Below are 26,685 nucleotides of genomic sequence, written 5' to 3'. Positions count from 1 at the left end.
TGTTTGCATGCTGCTGCCATCTTGTACAAACCCTTAATTGTTTTATGTCTAACAGTACTAAGGACCCTAGGAACTCCTACCACAACCATTACAACTGCTTGGATACCCTACTCTGCAGAGTGGGAGTACACATCATACGTTGTAGCTAAGACTGGTACAGAGATGCTGTCCATAGTGTATGTTTATGCATGATTTGTCTGGATTGCTATACTTGGGGAAAGAATATTTGTGAGATTTATTTTGTTACACAAGCAGGCAGAAACTGCACATGCGCATACACATCTGTATGCACATTGATATAAATACTGAGGCACGTGCATATGTAAAAGATGAGCTTGAACAATCTATTAAAATAAATCATGACCAGAACTAGAGAAATGAGAAAAATACAAACACTTTATTGTTTATTCAGTCTTTTCAACACCATTCTCAGGCCATCAGTCATATTTAAAAGAGGTCACTCTGAATCCTCCCTTTACAGACAAGTAGTTGATGAGGTCATGGCCGTGTCGATTTGGAAATTCAACTTCTGCTCCATCAGGCATTTTTATCACAAACTTGTCACCTTTGAAGTCAATAGTAAACTGCAGGAAAAGATAAAAAATAAAAATGCAAAGACTTTTAAAATAAACCTGTTGGTAATATGCATTAGGTGTGTCATTATTGACGTGATAAGGAAAAAGTGAATATTAAAAGCTACAGTCTTAGATGGCTTTATACTGCTATGGGTTCCTTTACAACAGGGTATGCAAATGTCTTTTTCCAGCCCATTTACAGAATGCATATGTCTTTTCCTAGCTAAACAAAGAATAACAAGCAACTTATAAACAAAGGTATGGCATATAGGTCCAAGGACATCATTTTATCACTCTATTCGGCATTCATCAGACCTATCATAGAGTACAATGCTCCCTTTGGTATATATCTAACCAGGGATATCCAACAACTGGAACATCCACAGATGTTCCTCACTTAAAGAATACAGGGTGTAAGTAACATGTCCTGTGTAGACTGCCTCAAGGCCCTATCCCTGTATTCTGTCTTCTGCAGGCTGTTGAGGGGAGAGCTACGCTTGGCATATAGGGCATTGTCAGACCCCACTCTGATGGACTTCCTGCATATCCAGAAAACAAACAGCACCAAAATTACCCATTCTAAAGACTTAAACCTTGCCTGTGTTATAAATAGGACCTGCTGGACAGACAGGTATGCATCCTAGAGACTACCCCTTCTTTGGAACAGGCTCCCCATCCACGTGAAGCAGAGTTCCTCCCTAACCTAATTCAAGTGTAACTTGGACAGTTGGATGGGGAACAGGAAATTCATCCCTAGTTTGTTACCTATGTCTCAAATGGACAGAGGCGGCATGTAAATGGTTCACCTCCCAGGCCTCTGCTTGTAAATGTTTCATCCCCATGCTCCTGCTTACACTTATCAAGGGTACCGAAACTTGTCAGACATTTGGGATGTATGGCTAGACTTAAAAAGGCCCTTGTGCTCATTAGCCTAGTAAACACTTAGTAAACACCTATGAACCTATAGTAGTACAGAGACAGTTCTAGCATACCTTGGGAAAGAAGAAATAAATGTGCAGTTTTAGCCATCAGCCAATAACTGTGGGTCTTACAATGTCAGAACACTGTGCACAGGCTTGCTTTGCTTTAAGATAAAATCTTTCTTATCTACAGTTATAAGGTAGATCACAACTTACACTTGATGTACAATAACACTCTTACATATGTAGACAGAATCTATATATATATATATATATATATATATATCAAAATGCCAGTGTAAGAAGCCTAATGATTTACTTAATCATGCCATTTCTGCTCTTTATATCCCATGCCCTTTCAAATGTTGCATTGATTTTTCACTTCATTACCCATTGTTTGAATCTGTTCCACTCAACATTTCTATGAAATACAGTTAATTTATGCCCACAATGTTTTTTTTTTCCTGTTTAGGAGATCATTCCCCTCTGGTTTCCCATCAATCATTTTCAGAGCTGTAATAATTTAATAATATGCGTATATCTGTTTAGCAGGTGAAAGAAATGAACATGGGTGCAGCGGTTAGCATTGTTGCCTCACGGCAAGAAGTTCTCCCGTTCGATTCTTGGCTGGAGCACATTCTGTGTGGAGTCTCCATGTCCTCCCTGCAGTCAAGTGATGTCTAAAGACATGCAGGTAGGTGCGTGCATGAATGGGTGTGCCTTCTTTGGAGGTTGGGCGTTGGGGCTGGCAACTCGTCACTGTAAAAACTTACTGCAAATCATTAGCGGACCAGAGTTCCGCTGTGGCGACCCCTAACCAGGTAAAGCCGAAAGAAGAAGAAGGTGAAAGAAATGAACACCATGCACTTTTCCTTGTTAATTATCAGTCAGTGATTGTGCTTTAGCTAAGCAGGTGCTATCTCATAACTTTCTATTATATGCCACAACATAAATTTGAAACAATCATCTCTTAAGAATTTACACAATAAAGTGTAATTTAGCTGTACTACCTGCCATATTGTTATTCTCTAAAACTAGTAAGCTACTTCAAAACAGTTCATGCAGACACTTCTAATTTGCACCAGAAGAACTTGTCTCAGCATCAGAACTCAGGTACTCCCAAATTCACAGTTTACACATGCACAGATGGAAATAAATTGTAAAAACAGTTTGTAAATGTTTAAAAATTATAAAGACCCACAATGCCCAAGCCATGTGCACCTTGTCATTTAGTACACAAGATTAAGGCTGTGTTTTGTTAACAAGCTACTCACTGGAGTCCAGAGTTTGATACCCTCTTCTTCCATTTTCCCACTGTGTGACTGAGTCAGTCACTTAACCAGACAGCACTCTCTGTTTGTTGCTGAAAAGGGACATGCATTTACTGGTTCATTCTCATTAGGATGGCATACCCATAAGTGCCTCATAATTGCATTTCATCACTGCAGTTGACAGTTTGTCAGTAACAGAGTCAATAATAGTTGTCAGTTCATTGCACTGACTGCCATTTCTTGGGACAATTACTGCTCAGAACTGTTGTTTTTTCTAGATATTTAGAATGTTGTGTAATCTACTCATGAGAGAACAGCACACTATAGTCTGTCAGTTGATGAAATTTAAGGTTAATATGCTTTATTTGTTGCAGCTCCTAGTTGAACTTGAGTCAACTGTAAATTAGTCAGGGCCTTATCTCTGTATGCCAGATACAAGCTGTTCATGCTTTGTTGGTAATGAATAGTTTTGGTCCCTTCTTTGATGTGGTCCATTTTACTTTAATAATTTCTTCTTCTCTTCTGATATTCTAAGCACATTCAGACTGTTTTCCTCTATATCCTTTGGTAATACTTCAGATTTTTTGTGTACTAATGTCACACACTTGCTCCCCTTCCTGATCCTCCACTTCACTTTCTGCACCCCTTGCTCTGTACTCTGTCCTTCTTTATCTTCTTCATTGTCACTTAGCAATTTTTGTCTCTTCTTCATTATGAGTGACCCCCTTCCCTTTTCACTCTGAACCACAATATTTATTGCTGTTTCTTTTTGTAATTTTTCTTCTTAGTTTAATAACATTGAACAGTCAAATGAAAAATGTCCCGTTTCATTACATTTTCTAGATGTTGCCCCACAAATTTAAACTGAATGTCTTCCTTCCCTGTAATGTGCCTATTTTTGGGACATTCTTGAACTAAATGATTGCCTTCCCCACAAAATTGGCTGCCCCCCAATATTTAACATTTCCTCTTTGTCTTAACAGTATTACTTACACTTGTTATATCAGAACTATTTCCTTCTTTCACAGTTTATGTAACCCGTACCTCCCATGCCCCATTCCAAACATTTATATCATCATACATATTTTCATATTTCATATACAGCACGACAACATTGTCCAAAGTACTTTTTTTAAGTCTGTGTTAATATCATCACTTTGAAACTGCACAGCTATGTTTTTTCTTATGTGAAAAAGCATAGTTTTTCCAGTGATCACAAAAAGTTTTAGTGTCACAGTCTTTCAATATTTTTCAAATGCATAGGTTTCAATTATTATTTCACAAAAGACATTACTTCCTAAATGTGTCACGGCCTTAATATCTTTAACAGTGAATCCTAAAGGTTCAGCAACAGTGTCCCAAACAACAAACCTGTCTATAGAAGCCCCACTCCTTTGCAGCATATTTTTTCAACTGGTCTCTTCCTTTCTCTTGTTGTCTCATTGCTAAGTGATGAAATGGCTGCTGGAGCTCAAAATCTGAGCATATCACAACTCTCTACACCTCTCTCCCCCCCTCTAGATTGGTTTTCCAGCTACCTATCCAACCGCCAACAAGCAGTCCAATGGAAAACCTCCACCTCCTCCTTCCTTCCTACACCCACAGGTGTTCCCCAAGGATCTGTTCTTGGCCAGCTACTTTTTAACCTATTTATTAACAACTTTCACCACTCTGTCCCAGACTCAACTGTCATCCAGTATGCAGATGACTTGACCATCATCTGCTCAGCTTTCTCACCCTCCGAACTTCTAGCAAAAACACAGTTAGCATTTTTCCAAAATAGAAATCTGGATGCAGTCCAACCATCTAGCCCTGAATGTAAATAAAACTAAACTAATGATCTTCTGCCCCAGCAAAAACTCAACTATCGATAAAACCTCATTCATCATACAAAGCCAGAATAACACTCCCCTTGATATAGCCCCCACCACTAAACTTCTCGGTATCATCATAGATGAAGAACTAAAATTTGACACACACATCCACTCTGCAATCAAAAAAACTCACCAAAAGTTTGTTTTTCTCTACAGACACATCCACTTCCTCTGCCCCTCTACCCATCAAACCTTGGCATCTACTTTCTTGCTCCCCGCAATAATGTATGGTGCACCCCTGTTCACAAACATACACATCAGCTTATGAAACAAACTTGAATCCTGCTACCACAAAATCTGCAAATTTACAACCAATTCTAAATACTCTTCCCACCACTGCCACTCCCTCCTCACCCCCAATTGGCTTGAACTTCCCAACTACCTTAGTTTCCTACAACTCACCACTGCCCAAAAACTTATCTACAAACCTGAAAACCGCCCTTCTCTGGCTACATCCTTAAAACTCTATATACCCAACCGCCAACTCAGATCCACAAACCAAAATCTCCTTCAAATCCATAAATCATCTCATCCTCCAGGCCAGCTACTTCCCTCCTACTACACAGCCAAAAAATGGAATTCTCCCCCCCTCTTCGCAGCCTTCGCCAACATGACAATTTCAAAACCCAGCTACTATCTCATCTATCATCCGAATGGATATGCCCATGCCACACTCCAACTTAATCCCCTCTCCACCTTCTCTCTTTCTGCACAACTCCTTAGGATTCTCTCTGCTGCCTTGGACTGTGTATCTTCCGTGGTATTCTCCTTAACCCCTTCTGTTACTCTCTTCATGCATTATAGACCACCTAAACTAAAAGAAATAATAGCTATATCTCAACTCGCATAGAATTCTCCTGCCACAAATTTCACTCTGTATCTGATCTCTTCTACCTACCATTATAAGCTAGTTACTATATATTTTAAATGTTTTACTTGAGCTTTTAACATACTGTATTACACACTCTGAAATGCCTTTACCTTGTTCTGCACAGTTACTTGAAATGTCTTTAACTTGTTCTGCACAGTTACTTCTTGTGGCCCTAGTAACTTGCAATATGTACTTGAAATGTATACATTTTTGCCCTTTCTTTGTAACCTGCAAGTTGTGAATTCAAATATAACTGTAATTTGTTTTGGAGCTTTTCTCCCCGGGTCTTCACTGAAAATGGGCTCTTCTGGCCCAGTGAACTTCCCCGGTCACCAAGACATAAATAAATAATAAATATGAATGTTTCTGGTCAGTATTCTTCATTTGCTGCTTCTCTGTACGCCCAAAACAACTACATTATTACAATCCACACATATACTTCAGCTGTTTCTCCCTTACTCTGACAGCGTTTTGCATTCTCTGAATTTCCACTATCATCAATAGCAGTTTCAGTTTCAATACCAGCAGATTCCAGCACAAAAGCACTTTCAAAATATCAGCAGATTCCTGCACACATTTTTCTACATCACTCCAAGAAACCAATGAGTCATAATTTGTTTCATCTGTCTCAATCATCTGCACCATGGTTTTAGTCTGCAGATCTCCTTTCTCCATTACTGCAACTTCAAAGTTGTTCATTGATATATCTGCACACTTCAAATCTGCCATTTCTCCAGCAACATTCTCCTTCATGCTGCGTTAAGCTTTCCCCACCATCTTTGCTCCAGTTACTACCCTCTTCTGCCACCTAGAGAAAGAATGTAGGGGAAATCCTAAGTTCCCTGGCCAAATTTACCATAGAAGGTTGAACACCACCTCAGGTCTCCCCTGAAAGGAGGCCACTGGCCTAACAGGACCAACACAGTCAACAAAGTAGAATTAACTAAATAAATACAATTCTATCTATCTTACACATTTTAAATGTTGGGGCCTGCTTCGGTGAATACCATAATGCTGAGACTGAATGTCAGAAAAAGTGGATTTATATATAGTAAGTCCAACATAGCAATTTATTGGAATATTCCCATTTCTCCATGGTATGGCAATCTCAGAATTAGTATATAGAAGTTCGGGGAGAGGCTTGCCTCCCACATCTGGGATACAGGGGCTTGTCTACTTGAGGAAAAGAATGATGTTCAATACTCGCGGTTCTCCTGCATTTTCTATGTATTTTTTGGGCATGTTGGCACTTAGTGTTATGAGTGTCAACATTTCAGTGTGACCACTGTGATCTTATTGAAATCTTAAAAAGTTCAATGACAGGCAGATTTGTGGTTTCTGAAAAATCAGAGTTTACAGAAATTAATGCTTTCAGAAGTGCTATTTGGTTCATTAAAACAGAAGAAATAGCAGCAGTCATAGTATAGCAGTAGGAATAGCAGCAGTAATACTATAGGAAGGGATGTAGAGAATTGTAGATAAAGTATAAAATATTAAGTCTACATACTAGGCTATCATAAAAGTGTGGGAAGCACCGAATACTGCAGTACACTTTCTAAAATGTACTGCCACAGCAAAAAATATAAGACAGCATTGCCTATGAGTTGGCATATGTAGTACTAGTATCTTATATATAAGGGATGTAAAAGGGGCTTATTTGTTATTAACAGACAACACCTTAACAAGATTGAGCAAACACTTCTATTAAGCTGTCATTACAACCACTTTATGTGTTTCTATTAACAGCACTTCATTTAAGGTTTATGTAGCTGTAGCCTGATACAGCATCTGCACTGCATTTACAACAGTGGATCTGTGTCTGACAGCTTATACCTAGCACTTAACTCTGATACTATTAATGGACTTGGATAGAACGATTATAATGATGGCAGTTAGTTGTCACTCACTGATTTTAATGCAGATAGTGTGTGTGTGTGTGTGTGTGTGTGTGTGTGTGTGTGTGTGTGTGTGTGTGTGTGTGTGTGTGTGTGTGTGTGTGTTAGTTAGGGTTACCACCTGTCCCACTTTGCGAGGGACAGTCCCTCTTTGGGCAGTTGTGTCCTGACAAAAAATATAAAAAATGGCAAATGTCCTGAGATTGTAGGACATAATTATGTCCCATATGTTATGTAATAGTTGCATAAAATAATTATTTCTGTATCTAAAATACCTAAATGTTACAAGAAACAGAAAAAGCAACTAAACTGCTACAAGAATAAGCTTTTATTTAGGCAAAAAAGTAAAGTTCTATCCTTTGTACTGACAGTGGGTATGTGTCGACCTATAAAATCTGATGTGTGTTCCGAAAATGTCCCACTTTGGCCATTTGAAAAGGTGGCAACCCTAGTGTGTGTGTGTGTGAGTGTCTCTGTGTGTGCACGCGTGTGTTTGGTGAGATCACACATGTGCACCTCTTCATGCCTGGTTACCTCTGGTTAAAGTGATGTGATTCCCTTACAGTTACAATTGAGAGATCCCCTTACAAATTTAGCAATTATTTCCCAGCCACAAAAGTAACCTTTTCTACATTATTATACAGCTGCAGAATGTTAGACTAATGCCACGTTAAGATGAAAGTTTGTCACAGCAACAGGAAGTGGTGACATACCCAGAATGCTTCTCCTATGGATAAACAAAGAAGAAAAGCTCAACAGCACAGGAGGGCCATAGGTTAAATTAGTCAGTTTGAAGGTGTGGCAGCCATGATGAAATAACCCCCTTCTCCACTTCAGAGTACTCCTGATGCTATCTGTTGTACTTTATATCTACTGTGACAGAGAAGTTTGCAGTGGTAAAGACAGAAGCTCATCAGAAAATACCGTGGAACAGTAGCGACAAGCAGCTCAAATCAAGTTTTAAGACCTTATAAAAAAATACGAAGCACTTAAAATGTTTCTTTGCATATTATTGTATTGTTTCATGTATCCATGAGTTCATTCAGGTTAACTCTGCAGTGTCTCAAGCTATATGGTCTTTGTAATAAATCTTAATTTGTGGGAAACAAATTTCATTTCACAATAATCATATCTTGTCTATAAATACATTTATAGAATTGTTTCTGTCCTCTGACTTGCACTTGTTTATATCATATTCTCTCTAATCTTTTTTCTAAACAGCCATCACTTGCTGAATTCCTCGTCAAAGCTCAGGGAGTCCATTATGCATAGACTCTTTTGGACTTTGTCTGAATCCCCCCCTTTAAGTCTTATGCTGATTTTCAGTTATGGTGATCAGCATGAACAAATGTCTCTGTCATAATGTGCCCTAACATTTTGTTTGCTTATACAATTCCTTTTCACACACAAATAGTGATAAGAATTAAGTCTAACAAAATCCCACCCAGACAGTATTTTCTCATCAGGTTATTTTTACCATTATAGTTCACCTTCTTTTTTTAACTCATTAATGCACGTAGACAGTCATTTAATTAGGTGCCTTTAATTTTTACTCTCATCTCTAGGCAATTGCTATCTGTCAGTAGACTGGATAACAATTCCCTAGAGCTGAGAGTAAAAAGAATTAAATGTGATTAAATCTTTTCAGCCTAACAAAAAGCAACTTTTTGCATTTCTTGCTCAGTTATTTTTTTCACAAGTAATATGCTTAATTGTGGCAATATTAGAATTCAGTGTAGTGTTTATGTTATAGCAGAACAAAAACAGTGTGTGTGTGGTTTGCCTTTCAAGCACTATCAGCTTGAGTAGGACATGACAGCACACAAAGGTAGAGCTGCATGCACGATTAAGAGAACAACACATCATGATTAGTGCTGCAAGTGTTAATGAGTTAAGATTCCATCTCAGTTTGCATTGTTCAGTGCAGCCACACTTTTTTCTGTAAATCTTTCTGTGAATTTACTTATTTATTTTAGTCTCCATTGTTTGAGCTTGACTTGTACTTACTGTTGTCTACAAATATGTTTATCTTACTTTTGACTGTTTACATTATGAGAAACTGAACAATTGCAAGCTACTATACTACAGACATGGCTTTCTTTGATTTATACTTTATATTCATGAATGACTGTTCAGTATTACATGTTCTGTAATAACTGCAAATACTGCTAAAGGTATGTAATACTACTTGTAGATTCTCGGTATACTTCATGCATATTGCATTTTATGTTCTTGCATTTGATCTATATGTGTTTGCCTTTTTATTGTTGCCATTCGGCCCTGGTAGTGGCCAAAAAAGGTTTTGTACCAGCCTACTCACATGGCAACAATCAATCAAGTAGAAGTTACTCCTTAGCCCCTTATTTAAATTAAATCATGAAAAAAACTTTACTACAGAATAATCTGCCATGAAGCATCAGGCACAAAATGGTACCATGCCTAATGTAGGACCAGTTACAATGTGGACAGGACTGAAGAACACAGACACACACACACACACACACACACACACACACACACACACACACACACACACACACACACACAGACACACACACACACACACATAGACACACACACACACACACATAGACACACACACACACACACACACACACACACACACACACACACACACACACACACACACACACACACACACACACACACACACCTATCTGTACTACCAAAAGCAAATATGATGCAGGAAGAAATCATCATTTGCTAGAAAGAAAGGAAAGATAAATATCTTGGTAAGGCAGCTTGATAAATGAGCTGTAAAATGCTACTTGACAACAGAGTGGCCGGTGCATTACACACAAGCTATTAGTAAAGGCCTTGCCCATAGACTATTGCACATGCTTCGACTGCGAAAGCCCTTGCTGCTCAATAGAGCAGATCTGGTGTTCTGAGCAGTGAGATGTCTATGAACTGGGATTCCTTTGCTTAGTATACAAAAGCTATTTCTGTAGCTTTGCATACTATGCAGGCTGTCTATGAATTCTAGCCTTAATAATCATCACTATTTTCCTGAGTCTGTGAGGTACAAATGTTATCTTGCTATCACTTAGACACACATCTTTGTATACTTCCATCTATACATATTACCATCACAAAAAGTTTAATTTACTGGTAATTATTTATAAATGCATAAATGTGATCACACAGCAGTCCTAGATTCTAAAATAATAATGACACAATCTATAGCCAGTGTTATAACTATCTGATTTAGCTTTCAGTAAAACTTTCACTGCAGCTACTTTAAAATAAAATTGTTTAGTTAGATATTAAACACCTTATATAATTCCAGCTTTTCACACAGCAAATCAAGAAGGGGCTTAACATTCCAGCATCTATCTGTAAATTTAATAATATATTCTAACAGCTTTTTGCATTTAAGTGCACATCCCCTCACCCGGAAAAAAAAATAATTTTATGGAACTTGTCACTTTAAATCTGATTTAGTGTGAATGCAGCTCAGCGGTCACATGATTTAATTTTGTTCTAAAAATGTCGGCTGAGTTCAGTGGCTTTTTATCTGAGGAAGTTTTTAACAAAATAAAAAATGGAAGCGCTTATCTATTTTATTGATTTTACTGTAATAAAAGTTTAGAAACTAGGTTTGCTTGGGGTTTGTGGATACAATGTCTTGCTTGAATTAGTTTAGCCATTTGTGAGTTTGCAGTTTTATTGTGTTTTCAGTGTTTGTTTTTATCGTTATGGCTACTGGAACTCTTGCCAGCTTAGTGTCTCAGAGTTTATACACGGAGATGGATTTACAGATTTATTCAACAATTGACTCAATGCATGGATAAAATCACAACAGCCCATGCAGTACCAAGTGAAATTAGGGAAACCTGAAGTACCAGCATGTTACAAGAAAAGTCAGCAGAATGGAAGCAACTCCTGACCAATTGAACAGGCAAAACCGTTTGTTAGATTCCTCCTACGGAATTACTAATAATGTTAATGTTGGGATTAACTTATTATGGGGTTCTAATGTCAACTATTCCAATAAATCCCCACCATTAAAGGACTGGCTGACTTTCATCACTTTGGGAGGAGGACACCCAACGGGGCATTCTACAGTAGTAGAAAGACTTGCAGAATACGACTATAAATACTTAAAAATTAAGAAATTACAATTAGACAATGCTTTTTTTTTTTTTTTCATGGAATCTATTAAAGCAAACATGGTTCCAGAAAGGACTACCAATGTGGAGTTTTCCTACGGGACTTATACCGGATTCTCAGTTGCATAAGGATTTAACCATTGTTTTTGACAGACGTGTGTGTGTGAATACATGGGTCTTTTAGTTAGACACAATGCAAGAATGATTGTGGAGCTTACTAGTGATATTAATAAGCTTGATAATCTCATAGTCTTTGATTTACAATGTGAAGCTCATAAGATTGAGCATATTCGCATTTTTAAAAGCATTGCTGAACAGATTTACACTATCCGGAATGGGAAAATCAAGAAATTAGAGCATGATAGAAAAGGTTATATAAGTAATAGAGCATACCCTACACCTCCTGGTTCCCAGACATGGGGCATTAGATTTAGGAGTATCAGTTACCAGGAAACTGAATCTATGCCTAATGGAAATGATGATCAACCTGAAAATGCCTATGATAACATACCCAGTGATTTTTTAGATCTGGAAGAATTTCCACCTCTGAGGAGATCAGAATGAATACAGGAACAAAGTCAGAACCAAATGAACTAATGGCAGTCCAAGAATTCCATCAAGTCTCTATAAAGGGGTGGGTGAGGACCATGGGGAGGGAACTGTAGAGGTCAGAACTGGATACACAGGAGCCTGAACTGGTAGTGAACTATATAGATGAAAATGCCATTTTCAAATTACCACCATGTATCATCATTGACAACAGCAAAGGGGATTTGTATGTTTACATTTTTTCTTCTTGTGATATAGATATAACTAATAAGGACCTTTTTTCTAGAGGACTTATCTTCATCCCACATCAACATGCAGATGCTGCACACATTTTGAAGGATTTAAAGCAATACAATAAGAAAACTTCATTTTAATAGCATGTTTCTGAATGTATCTGCTGCAGTGAATAACTTGAGAGTTTCTAGCACATATAATCCCCCATTACTTAATGTTTTACACAAGAATTCTAGGCTGAGTAATAACCTGTCTGATGCTGAATTTAAAAGATTGTACGATTTGAAAAATAATTCAGAGATTAGGATCATGAAGCCCGATAAGGGGGGTGGGCTTGTGATAATGAATCATAGTAATTACACTGGTAAGATGAAGGAACTGTTAACAGATTAAACCTATGCTAAAGTGTCTATTAATGAACTTAATGGAGCCTATAGAAAAATCAGAAATATCTAGGAGGACATTTCATTGACAAACAACTAAATATTGAAGAATACAATTTTATGAATGTAACCAACCCCATAACCCCCTCAATTTTTGGTGTACCCAAAAATATCCATCATCCCCCACTATGACCAACAGTGGATGCTTATGGCTGAATCGCTCACCCATATGCATAGTTTTTGGATGAAAAGATTAAAAAATAGTACTTAACAAAAGTCACATTTGTCATGATTTCTGGCAATTTTTACAGAAAATGAATAAGATACCATATAAAGACTCATACATATTTATTACCATTGATGTCAAAGACTTATATGGGTGGCCATGGTGGTGCAGTGATTAGCATTGCTGCCTCACAGCAAGAGGTTCTCTGGTTTGATCCTCAGCTGGGGTGCCTTCTGTGCGGAGTCTGCATGTCCTCCCTGTGGTCACGTGGGTTTCCTCCGGGTGCTCCGGTTTCCTCCCACATCCCAAAGACATGCTGCAGGTGGATTGGACACTCTAAATTGGCCCTAGGAGTGAGTGCGTGTGTGTGTGTGTGTGTGTGTGTGTGTGTGTGCTTCTGTGGAAGGTTGGGCACCGGGCTGGCAACTCGACACTGTAAAACTCCACTGCCAATCATGAGCAGACAGGTGATCTGCTATGGCGACCCCTAACTAGGAAAAGCCAAAAGAAAATGTTAAAGACTTATATACTGTAATCCATACAAACTAGGTTTAGAATGCTTTACCAATTTTTGTTTGAGAATGGTTTAACCCAAGACCTCATTAATCTCTATGAAAACCTCTTAGAAATTGTTTTAAAAAACAATTTTATTAAATTTGAGAAGGAATTCTATTTACAGTGTAGAGGGGTAGTTATGGGGGGTTTATATCAAAATTTCGAAGAGGTACAACGCCAAATGTGAAAACATCGAACCCAAAATATCGAATGGTGAAAATTGCGAAGCCCCGGAGCATCGAAATCTTACCGAAGGCAAGATTTTGGTGGGCCATTCAGTGTCTTCGCTATTTCCTCCACTGTGGTGTGAGAGTTACGGACCTTAGGGTTAGGGTGTGGGTTAAGGTAAGTGGATAGTTAGTAATGTATGTATGGTGTAGTGTAGGGTTGTGTTTTGTTAACTGTATATGTGTGTGTATTAATTAGTTTGTTTATGTATAGATTTGTTGGGTATGTGTTCAATAGTTACGGACCTTAGAGTTAGGGTGCGGGTTAAAGTAAGTGGATAGCTAGTAATGTATGTGTGGTTTAGTGTGGGGTTGGGTTTTGTTAAATGTATGTGTGTGCTTTATTTATTTTTGTGTGCTTGTGTTGGGTGTATGTGGGATAACAATTCGCTATTCTGAGCGTTCAATGGTTTCAATATTTGAAATTCCAAGTTCGAACATTGACATTTTGGAATTTCGAATATATGATATAGACCCGCTATGGGGTCAGCATGTGGGTGGTTGTTTGGTAATATTGCCATGACACAGTGGGAGAAGAATTACCTGTTTAATTCTGAGTATTTTAATTCATGTAGATTTCATATGCATTACCTGGATGATATTTTTATTTTGTGGGACAGGGAGAAAAACAATATTCCTAGATTTTTGGAATACATTAACCGCAGTACTACCTTTTTTTAAAGTTTACATAAGAATATCATGAGACACATATAGCATATTTGGACATATGGTTGATGAAAGACATGTCCCATAAAAGGTTTCTTTCTAAAATCTATAGAAAAATAACTTATTCCAACAGCATTTTTCAAGTGCATATCCCCTCACCCAGAAAAAAGTGGTTGCCAAGGGGCAATTTGTTCGGGCTGCTTGAATGACAACCCTGGATGAAACCTTTTGGGATGAATGCATGGTGTTGAAAAAAATGTTCCCACTATGGGGATAACCTAATGATGGAAGTAGTAAATAAAAGGGAAAGAAGGTATTTTGTCAAGATACTAGGTAGCACATTGGAACCAACAGTATCACCTGATATTTTGAATACATGTAACAATAGTATCAATAATAAGAATTTTGATAATGCATTTATCACCACGTATCCACATGAGAGTTGGATCATTAAAGCAATCCTGGAAAAGAATTGCTGTCTTTTTAAGGATGATAGGGAATTGAAGAACAATGTGGGTGATAAACCTAATGTAGTCTTTAGGAAGGGTACTAATTTAAAACAAATATTTGAAATTAAAAGAAAGCCAAAGAAGATCAACATTGGTATGAAAAAATGTGGGCAATGTGGTTACTGTAAATACATTCTTGTTTGTAAAAAATTAAGGTTAAATGACATTGTGATAAGAATATCCAAGAATTTCACTTGCAACAGTCAGGTTGTGTATTGTGCACAATACAAGGAAAGTCCCAGGTTCTATATTGGGAAAACCGAAAGAATGTTACGAGATAGAATATATGAACACATGTATGAAGTAAGGAAGAAAAGGGATACTAATGCCCTTTTTAAACATGTTCAGGAGAACCTGGGGCATGACTTCAAATTTGTGATTTTGGAACAAGTGGTAGCAAGTGAGAGAGGGGGACCATGGACATTATATCTTGAAAGACTGAAATTATACTGGCAACTAAAACTGAATGCAAGTAGTTGGCCAGTACTCAACGTGCAGGTTTCGGTAAGCTGCCTGTTAAATCTAAAGGCACTTATCAGATGAACAAGATTGATACACGCCTATTTTTAGGGCATTGTTTTTAATGCATGGTTGCTTTGTTTTGCTATATTATATTTATTGCATTTATTTTAAGAATTATATTTTAAGGAACTTGTCACTTTAAATCCAATTTATTGTAAATGGGGCTCAGCAGTCACATGATTTCATTTTGTTCTATAAATAGTGGTTCAGTTCCGTGGCTTTTTATCTGAGGAAGTTTTTTAATAAAAAAATGAAAGCACTTATCTATTTTATTGATTTTACTGTAATAAAAGTTTAGAAACGAGTTTTGCTTGGGTTCATGGCTACAAAGTTTTGCTTGAATTAGTTTTGCTGTTTGTGAGTTTGCCGTTTTATTGTGTTATCCACCTGTAAATACTTTACTCAGTCATCGTGGTCTTTTTAGACACAATGAGCCTTTTTTTTTTAAACACCTCTATTGAATTGCCATTTTTGACATAAACAAACCTACTTTTATATTAACGTAATCAAACCATGTTAACTAGTTCACATTTACAAACATTATACATCTCATATATTATTCTATACCATGTAATCAAGGCAACATTGCACAAATTATTCAAATCCTGCCTTTTCTTAAACTTTATCCCTCCTAAAAAAAATTTTCCCGCATGTATTTTTCCCACAATTTACATTTTTTTATATAATTTACTTCTACCCTTTTCTAAGGATCACACTTCATGTTCTTTTACTTCTGTTTCAATACTTCAGGTACATGCAATGAATCTTGTTCAGTTTGTAATCATGTTATGGCTTTACATTTCATACAAAATGTCCATATCTCTGGAACCATAAGGGTTACAAAAATGTAAATAGCAAACTGTTTAGCACAAACAAATCTTTACATTTGTAGTGTTCATCAGATTGTCCATCTTAAACTGGATTTTATGAGTCATAAGTAATCAAACTAAATATGGAATCTTCTTCTTTTTTTGGCTTTTCCCGGTTAGGGGGTCGCCACAGCAGATCACCTGTCTGCTCATGATTGGCAGTACAACTCAGTACTACTCAGGCTACACACATACTATAAGCAGCATTTTCTTCATCCATCTGAGAGTTTTCATATGATTCTTAAGCAGTTATGTCTGTTACTTGGTTGTTGAGATATTTAGAAAAAATATACAAATTATGAGAATATAATTAAATAGTACATGAGCAACAATTACTATATCTTTAGCAGCTCTAGACAGAGGTCAGATATGAGCACAAATGTGTTGCCCATCATGTAAGCTGTTAAAGGAAGTATTTTAAACAAGCAATAATGCCTGCAGGGTGTGTACTAATGTGTAATTAATGCCTGCCCAGCTGTGTCAGGCCTCTACACTCCAGGAAGGGCATTAATTACACATTAACACATAGCCTGGATGGGCATTATTGCTCTTAGAGAATGGGTTCTCTGTAAAATTGTTGTGTTTTACTTATTTTTTTATTACTATACATAATAATATATTTTTGATGTAAAATAGTTCCTCTGTCTACTGTTTCAAACTTGCTGTAGTATATGTTAATGATGTTGGAGGAAGCATTTTACATCCAACATATAGCACTTTAAAAAATAACCAGGTATTTACTTTATTTTTTGGTCCCTTACTCCTAAATCGTTTGGTTCATTGGTAGTCTTTGGAAATGGAATTTACTAAATAATGACATACATTTGAGTTTCAGAATTTTATTTCCTTCAGAAAATTCATGCTAACACAAAATCCTTCACTTAAGCAAGCAACTTTGTAATTTTATAAGAGCAATAATTAAAGCCTGTTTCTGTTTTAGAGCCTTTGTTTCCCCTTTATTTTAGGCTTTTTACATATTTCTTCAGCTGAAAGGACCAGAGGCATGCAAACCTCTTTACTGCTGCTGCTGCCAGGAGATATCTCACTCGCTCTCTTTCATACCACACACCCCTGCTTCACAAAATGCATGATAATGGAAACTCTTGTTATTCTAGCAACTTTCTGAGTTTATAAGGGCAATACTTAAAATCTGTCCCTATTTTCAGTTGTTTCCCCCCCTGTCATTTGTGTCTCTGTCCAGATTTCTTGTGCTAAGAGGTTGACAGGTATGGAGTATGGAAACCTCATAACTGATGCTGCCAAGGGAAAGCTTAATCTCTCTCTTTCACACACACACACACACACACACACACACACACACACACACACACACTCACTGTCTTCTGCTTTTATGCGTGCATTCACAGACACACGCAGACGGAAACATAAACACACACACTTTTTTCTGTTTCATTTATTTTTTTACTCTCGTTAAACAGCAAAAGCACTTATTAGCAAGTGTAAAATAATAGTTCAATTGATCTCTCTTACTGTCATATATGCATTCACACACACACACACACACACACACACACACACACACACACACATGCTTTTTTCTTTTAATTTTTTTTTTTTTACACTTGCTAAACAGCTAAACTGCTGCTTAGTGAGCATAAAATAATGGCAACCATTAGGTTATTGGCTGCTGTGAAGTGGCTGACTTGTTTTTCAGCGGGCATTACTTGTACATTATTACCCTGCTGAGAACGTTTGTTCTCTAGTCAGGGTGCCGATGTTCAGCTCGCCCATTCTCCAATACCTTGTATGCAACATGGTTTTGAAATTATTAATGCAGATATGAACAAGCTATATTAGATGCCTAGAAGCATCATTAGGATGTAACTGCAGAAGCACCTTGAGGCATCACTAGGCTGTAGTGACTTAACATGCTGCTTACAATGGATAAAAAATAGAGAGAGAAGAAATACCCATAGCATTTCACATTAAGGACATAATACCATCTTATCAGTTTCATTGTAATATACAGAGCTATAATTAGGCTGTGGCAACTGACTGTGGGGGAGGGGCTTCTGCCCCAGGCACAAGCTGTCAAGAGGCATGATTGGCAGGTACTGAGGGGTGGAACTGCAGTACTGGCTTTCATTTAATAAGCCTCAAAGATATTTGGGCTTCATAAATTAATGTTAATATAGTATCCATGCTTGTGGTGAATCTCAGTGCCAGCTAGTAACTGTAGCAAGGCGCTTGTTATAGTTTTAGCCAGCATCTTGGTACCACTATAGAAAATGTTTTGATTTTTTTCCTCAGTCTTGGAAGTCCTTTCTGTTTTTTTTTTCTCCTAAAGTTAGAATGAGGTGCCAGTTCTGGGGAACTGCCCAGAGTATAGATGAGCTAGCTACGGTACTGCTAATATATCTGTATGACCTATATCCTTAAAACTTTTAACTTTGAATGTATCTACATTAATTAGTAAAACAATAACCTTAAGGTAAGTTTCAGTTTAACAATATTATTTTATTTAACTTTGGGACTGGTCAGCAAATTGAAAAATGTCCCCTTCTTGGGTTTTCTACCATGTAATGTTTATCTTAAGATTACATTTGTATCACTGGCTAATGTGCCATTTGGCATATTGAAAACTACAGTGTTATACATCAGAATGACTGAGAGCTCCAAAGTCCAATCTATCATTTAGATAAATACAGCCTTTGTGTCTACCATTCATTAGCCAGAGATCACCTAAATATTCTTCCATCTCTTCCATTGCCTTACTGGTCATCCCACTTATCTTCTGAATATGCTTATTTTGGAATGTCTCTAGGCATACCAGGATTGTTAAGTTTCATCTGTTCAAAAGCATGATCTCACAGTTATGTTTATTGCAAGCTAGCCATTGCTGATTTTGCATCATTAAAAAGTTGGATACCAGTCAAGAAAAAATATCTTTAAAACTGCTGGAAAATTCAATTTATGTATAATTTTCTATTGCCTACATTTCTCAGTTACCTCAGTGAATTGAGATTTTTACTGTAAAGTATTCTTCCTTTATACATCCTTTTCTGGGTAGGTACTCAGGCAGTGGTGGAGAATTCATAGGTCATGGATGTGAATTGAAAGTGTTGTGCATCCCACTTGAAATCTGAGGAATGTCCTTGGGACATGGGGATGTTGTTAAATACATTGTTCATATCTAGGTTTGCCAAGGAGTATTAACAGGGTTAGGAGAGCCTGCAGTGTTAACAACTTGACATTTTTGGCTCCAAGGAACTTGTTTAGAGAAGGAGAATCACAGACAGAGCCTTCAGTAGAGTCCTGATGCCTCCTCTGTGACAGGAGGAGAAGGAGAATCACAGACAGAGCCTTCAGTAGAGTCCTGATGCCTCCTCTGTGACAGGAGGAGAAGGAGAATCACAGACAGAGCATTCAGTAGAGTCCTGATGCCTCCTCTGTGACAGGAGGGAAAGGAGAATCACAGACAGAGCCTTCAGTAGAGTCCTGATGCCTCCTCTGTGACAGGAGGAGAAGGAGAATCACAGACAGAGCCTTCAGTAGAGTCCTGATGCCTCCTCTGTGACAGGAGGAGAAGGAGAATCACAGACAGAGCCTTCAGTAGAGTCCTGATGCCTCCTCTGTGACAGGAGGAGAAGGAGAATCACAGACAGAGCCTTCAGTAGAGTCCTGATGCCTCCTCTGTGACAGGAGGAGAAGGAGAATCACAGACAGAGCATTCAGTAGAGTCCTGATGCCTCCTCTGTGACAGGAGGAGAAGGAGAATCACAGACAGAGCCTTCAGTAGAGTCCTGATGCCTCCTCTGTGACAGGAGGAGAAGGAGAATCACAGAAAGAGCCTTCAGTAGAGTCCTGATGCCTCCTCTGTGACAGGAGGAGAAGGAGAATCACAGACAGAGCCTTCAGTAGAGTCCTGATGCCTCCTCTGTGACAGGAGGAGAAGGAGAATCACAGACTAGAGCCTTCAGTAGAGTCCTGATGCCTCCTCTGTGACAGGAGGAGAAGGAGAATCACAGAAAGAGCCTTCAGTAGAGTCCTGATGCCTCCTCTGTGACAGGAGGAGAAGGAGAATCACAGACAGAGCCTTCATTAGAGTCCTGATGCCTCCTCTGTGACAGGAGGAGAAGGAGAATCACAGACAGAGCCTTCAGTAGAGTCCTGATGCCTCCTCTGTGACAGGAGGAGAAGGAGAATCACAGACATAGCCTTCAGTAGAGTCCTGATGCCTCCTCTGTGACAGGAGGAGAAGGAGAATCACAGACAGAGCCTTCAGTAGAGTCCTGATGCCTCCTCTGTGACAGGAGGAGAAGGAAAATCACAGACAGAGCCTTCAGTAGAGTCCTGATGCCTCCTCTGTGACAGGAGGAGAAGGAGAATCACAGACAGAGCCTTCAGTAGAGTCCTGATGCCTCCTCTGTGACAGGAGGAGAAGGAGAATCACAGACAGAGCATTCAGTAGAGTCCTGATGCCTCCTCTGTGACAGGAGGAGAAGGAGAATCACAGACAGAGCCTTCAGTAGAGTCCTGATGCCTCCTCTGTGACAGGAGGAGAAGGAGAATCACAGACAGAGCCTTCAGTAGAGTCCTGATGCCTCCTCTGTGACAGGAGGAGAAGGAGAATCACAGAAAGAGCCTTCAGTAGAGTCCTGATGCCTCCTCTGTGACAGGAGGAGAAGGAGAATCACAGACAGAGCCTTCAGTAGAGTCCTGATGCCTCCTCTGTGACAGGATGAGAAGGAGAATCACAGACAGAGCCTTCAGTAGAGTCCTGATGCCTCCTCTGTGACAGGAGGAGAAGGAGAATCACAGAAAGAGCCTTCAGTAGAGTCCTGATGCCTCCTCTGTGAAAGGAGGAGAAGGAGAATCACAGACAGAGCCTTCATTAGAGTCCTGATGCCTCCTCTGTGACAGGAGGAGAAGGAGAATCACAGACAGAGCCTTCAGTAGAGTCCTGATGCCTCCTCTGTGACAGGAGGAGAAGGAGAATCACAGACAGAGCCTTCAGTAGCGTCCTGATGCCTCTTCTGTGACAGGAGGAGAAGGAGAATCACAGACAGAGCCTTCAGTAGAGTCCTGATGCCTCCTCTGTGACAGGAGGAGAAGGAGAATCACAGACAGAGCCTTCAGTAGAGTCCTGATGCCTCCTCTGTGACAGGAGGAGAAGGAGAATCACAGAAAGAGCCTTCAGTAGAGTCCTGATGACTCCTCTGTGACAGGAGCCTGTTCTGTGCTTCTACAGGAAAGTAGTTGGTCTATCACTGGTGCTACCATAGGTAATTGTTCTTTAGGAACTTGATGAGGGCTTAAAAATCCATCTGGAGTTAAAGAGACTTGAATCTGGAGTCAAACATTTGGAAATACAATCAGCAGAGAGAATGTGGCAGGAGAAACACATGGAATTAGAAGCAGCAGAGAGACTGAGATGTCTGGAAGCAGAAGAGGAGGAGAAGCAGAGGCAACGTAAGAAGGAGATGCTGACTGTTTGCCAGGGTCATGGAGGTAATGAGGAAGGGAGTAACTGAACCCCAGAAGCCACAAAGGTCCATACATTTCTTCCACGATTTACAGAGGGTGATAATTTTGACAGTCTTATTCGTATGTTTCAAAGGGTGTGTCAACAGTATAATGTTGATCAAAGGCGCTGGGTATGGTGTCTGACCACCTTACTCCATGGTAAAGCTGTAACTGCTATTTCTAAATTGTCTGATACTGATTTCTTAAATTATAATACTGTTAAACATTGCTTGTTAGAATGTTTTCAATTAACACCTGAAGATTATAGGAAAAAATTTCCTGAGCATAGACGCAAGGCAGATTAAAGTGTGTGTGAATAAATTGCTGAGTTAAGCACTAATTTTCATAGATGGTTGAGTGGATGTCAGGTCACAACTTTTGAAGTGCTGGCAGACCTTTTGGTGAGGGAACAAGCAGTTAGCACTTTGCCTGAGGATATGAGAATCTGGTTAGCAGACAGGCAATGCAATACTGCAGATGAATTGGGGAAGAAGGGAGACCTATACCTGGCAAGCAGGGCATCACTGCACAGGAAAGGGATAACCAGAGATGCTCATGGGTCTAAGGGGACCCATGATGGGCAGCCTAAACCACCCCAACAGAGTCTGCTATTAGTAGGGGAAGCCACTAGACAAGGTACAAGTCCACGACCAAAGGTTAAATATTTTAAATGCAACCAAGGGAAGTAAATATTGTGGGAAGAAATAGCCAGGGAATTGTTATGGCTAGGCTTGTATTGGCCCTAGGGCCAATAGCCTAGTACCAACCTGTGAACCTATGAACCAGTGGGGCCATGTAGCATATAGCTGTCCATGGAGGTAAGGTGAGGAACAAAAGGTGGAAGAGCCAGTAAGTGGGAATGACAGAATGCCAGCAGTAAGCTGTCTCGAGACAAGGGTACCAAACTACCACAAGAAATTATATCCTATCTTAGTAAATGGGAAAGAGGCCACTGCTAAGAGAGATACAGCCTCTGATTTAACCACTGTGAAGCCTGCAATGGTTAAAGAGGAGCAGTATTTGCTTGGGTAGTCTATTCCAGTCAGAGTTTTAGGATGGACCCCATTCCAAATACCTTTGGCTAGGGTTCACCTTGACTGGGAGGGTTGTAAAGGAAGCCAGCAAGTAGGTGTGTTTGTGAATATCCCTGCAGATATTCTGATAGGGAATGATTTTGATAATGCAGTACCTTGTGTGCATGCAGTGGCATGTGGTCAGGCTTGGAGACAAAAATATCTGTCTGATAGCCTGGGGGTGACCCAGACAGACTGCAGAATTGAAGCCAGGACTGGTGTTGTGGTTACTTCAGAGAGAGGCACCCTGTAGCAGCGAGACTGAAGGTGAGCCACAGCTGCTTGTGGGTGCTGATGTTCCCTTAGATAGAGTGACTGCTAGGGCAGAGATGAATAGTAGTACCCAGGCTGACAGGCACTGATATCAGAGAATGCCAGACTTTCTGTGGAAGGGGAGCTATAAAGGGTTACAAAGAGAGAGTTGAGACAGGCTCAGGTCTCAGACACTACATTAAAAGGCCTGAGGGAGGTAGCCAATGAGGCACTTGATTGTTAAGGAAAAGAGGAATCTGGATACTGAGACAAAGGGTTACTGTATAGAGAGTGGACCACTAAGGGAGGGGTAAGAGAATACAGCAGATGTTAGTGCCCACAGCCTACCATCTGGTACTTCTAGCTATAGCCCATGATACTCCCTTTGCAGATCATACGGGCATAAAACATACAAAGACACGAATTATGCAGAACTTTTATTGGTCTGGGATTTCCAGAGATGTAACAGGGTACTGCAGGACCTGTGAGCAGTGCCAAAAGGTAAGCCAGGCAGGAGACAAGGTGAAAGCTCCTTTGATGCTTTTGCCTGTGATTGGAAAGCCATTTCAGAGGACAGCTATGGATATTGTGGGGCCTCTGAGTACCCCAAGTTCCACAGGGAAGACGCATATCCTAGTGGTAGTAGATTATGCTACCAAATACCCTGATGCCGTGGCATTGTCCTCCATTGAGGCAGAAAAGGTGGTAAATGCTTTGTTAGAGATTTTCAGCAGAGTAGGTTTTCCAAAAGAAATACTGACTGAAAGAGGTTCCAGTTTCATGTCATACCTGCTGGCTTGTCTGTGGAAGCACTGTGGGGTGAAGCTTCTAAACACCACTCCCTACCATCCCAGACTAATGGTCTTGTTGAGAGGTTAAACTCTACACTCAAGACCATGCTATGGGCATTTGCAGACCAGTTTAAGAGGGAGCGGGACAAATAATATTTGCCCCATCTGTTTGCTTGCAGAGATGTTCCCCAGGAATACACAGGTTTTCACTCTTTGAGTTGCTGTATGGGCATAGGGTGGGAGGACCTCTAGATTTGATTCAAAATGAGTGGGAGGGTGAGTGTGAATCCCACAAGGAGTCTGTTGTGGCATATGCCCTAAACCTCAGGACAAGGCTCAGGGAGCTCATGGGCTTTGCCCAGGAGAATCAAGAAGAAGCCCAACAACAAAGAAAGGTCTGGTATGACAGGAATGGTTGAGCTAGAGAGTATGCTGAGTGGCAGCAGACAATGGTTCTTATTCCTGTCAGACACAACAAGCTGCAGGCAGCTTGGGAGGAATCTTTCAAAGTAGTAAGGAAGGTCAGTGATGTTAACTACATGGTAGAACAGCTAGGCAGGAGGCAGGGGCACAGATTGTACCATGTTAACATGATGAAACATTACCATGATAGGGAGGCCCTTGTGCTGAGTATTTGCAGTGGATTACAGGAGGAGTCTGAAGGGGATCTGGTGACTGATCTCCTCAGTGAGGCTTGGACTGACACCTCAGTTGAAGGGGTAGCAATGTCTCAGCACCTATCCCCTACCCAGGTTTGAGAAATCCAAGCAGTGTTACAGGAGTTTGGGGACATGTTCACTGGGAAACCTAGGTGCACCCACCTGGTGCAGCACCATGTGGATACAGAACCCCAAAAGCCTATTAAGCAGGCCCCTTATAGGGTGCCTGAGAGAGTCAAACAGACTCCGAGAGAGGAGATACAGGAAATGTTGGAACTAGGGTTAATCCAGGAGTCCAGCAGTCCCTGGGCCTCCCCAGTGGTGCTGGTACCAAAGAGGGATGGCAGCACCAGATTCTGTGTGGACTACAGGAAATTAAACAGTTACACAGAGTCAGACGCTTACCCCATACCTAGGACAGATGAAACCCTAGAGCAGCTGGGTGGGGATAAGTATCTTATCACTGTTGCTCTTATCAAGGGTTACTGGCAGGTGCCCTTGACTCCCAGCGATAGAGAGAGGTCAGTTTTTGTGACTCATTTCAGCTTGTATAAGTTCACAAAAATGCCCTTTGGGATGAAAAATGCCCCAGTGACTTTCCAGAGGTTGGTAGATCATATCCTAGCAGGAGCAGAAGGGTTTGCCCTTGCTTACCTGGATGATATTGCCATCTACAGCCATTCCTGGCAAGAGAACCTTCAGCATGTCAGGGAGGTGCTGAGCAGACTACAGAAGGGCAGGGTTGATCATTACGTCCAATAAGTTTCAGGTGGGTATGGCAGAGGTCTCCTACCTGGGACATAGAGGGAGGAGTGGTAAGATCATGCCAGAACCTGCCAAAGTTTAAGCCATTCAGGCATGGCCTGTCCTGGTTACCAAAAAGCAGGTGAGGGCATTCTTAGGGACAGCAGGGTAATATAGAAAGTTTGTCCCCAATTGTAGTACAATAGCTGCTCCCCTCATAGACCCGACAAGGAAAAACTAGCCAGAAAAAGTAGTGTGGACCTCAGCATGTGAGCAGGCATTCCAGAGGCTTAAAGGAGATTTGGGAGGACCCCCTGTGTTAGCCAGTCCAGATTACAGAAAATAACTTGTTGTGCAGATGGACGCTTCAAACCATGTGGTGGAGGCTGTACTCCACCAGGTTTTCTCTGGGGGTGGGGAGAACACTGTGTGGTATATCTCAGTCATAGGCTCTAACCCAGGGAGGAATGATATGCAGCTGTAGAAAAGGAATGTCTAGCCATAGTGTGGCAGAAACTTCAGCCTTATCTGTATGGAAGAAAGTTCACCGTAGTTACAGACTACAATCCCTTAACATGGCTACATCGAGCTAGCCAGCAAAATGCCAAATTACTAAGGTGGAGCCTAGGGTTGGAGACATATGATATGACAGTGCAGCACCGCAGTTGGGTTAGCAATGCCAACGCAGATGGGCTCTCAAGACAGGGAATGGGGGTAAGGCATTCCCAGATAGGCAACTTTCTCAAGCAATGTTTCTCAAGGGTCACTTGAAAAACTAGCTTGAGTCTTCGGGGAGGGGAGAGAAATGTAACAAAAGGAAATACTGCCAGCCCGGCTATCTGGAATTTTGTAAATAATTGTATGTCATTTGTGAATATCAGCATGATTCATATGCTTGTGTTACAAGTGTATTAGAACTGTATGTTGTCTGTATATCAAACTGCTAGCACAGAAGTGTGTGCAAAGTACTGAGCTTAAAAGATGTATCTGCAGTGTACCCTACTAGAACTCAGGAGATTAACTTGCAAAACTTAAGAATAGTTGAGATTGAGCTACTTTATTGCTGGGCCATAAACAAAAGTGATGTTATATTTTAGTTTCAATCAACAGGAGACATAATGTCTATACTACGAGACTCCCTGTGTTGCATTGAAAGAAAAATAATGACTAGGCTTGAGATGTAGAAGTTTTTATTGTTTTAGGACTTCCAGGACCTTCAAATATCTGAGGAAAAGCCTGTATTTATGTATTTTTCACAAGTAGATGCTAAATGCTGGTAGTTTCTGACAATGGGGGTTTAGCTTGGGAATTAAAGTCAGGTGACAAAAAGCGACGTCATCCAAGCTAAGAGGCAGAAAGAGAGAGAGAGAGAGAGAGAGAGGGCATTTTGTCTTTGACCT

General features: G+C 39.9%; 1 protein-coding gene across 1 annotated transcript in view; it reads right to left on the bottom strand.

Moving 5' to 3' along the window:
- Positions 1 to 378: 378 nt before the first annotated feature.
- Positions 379 to 26,685, bottom strand: part of LOC122801785 (galectin-2-like) — a 122,157-nt gene continuing 95,850 nt past the window's right edge. Inside the window, exon 4 of the mRNA XM_044071380.1 lies at positions 379 to 584. Coding sequence (XP_043927315.1) covers positions 438 to 584 — 147 coding nt within the window. The 3' untranslated portion in view covers positions 379 to 437. The remainder of the gene's footprint in view (positions 585 to 26,685) is intronic.

This window comes from Protopterus annectens, chromosome 1.part0 (assembly GCF_019279795.1).
Source record: "Protopterus annectens isolate FY-2018-M chromosome 1.part0, PAN1.0, whole genome shotgun sequence".
NCBI classification, from domain to species: domain Eukaryota; kingdom Metazoa; phylum Chordata; order Ceratodontiformes; family Protopteridae; genus Protopterus; species Protopterus annectens.
This window is presented reverse-complemented; position numbering and strand designations above follow the sequence as displayed.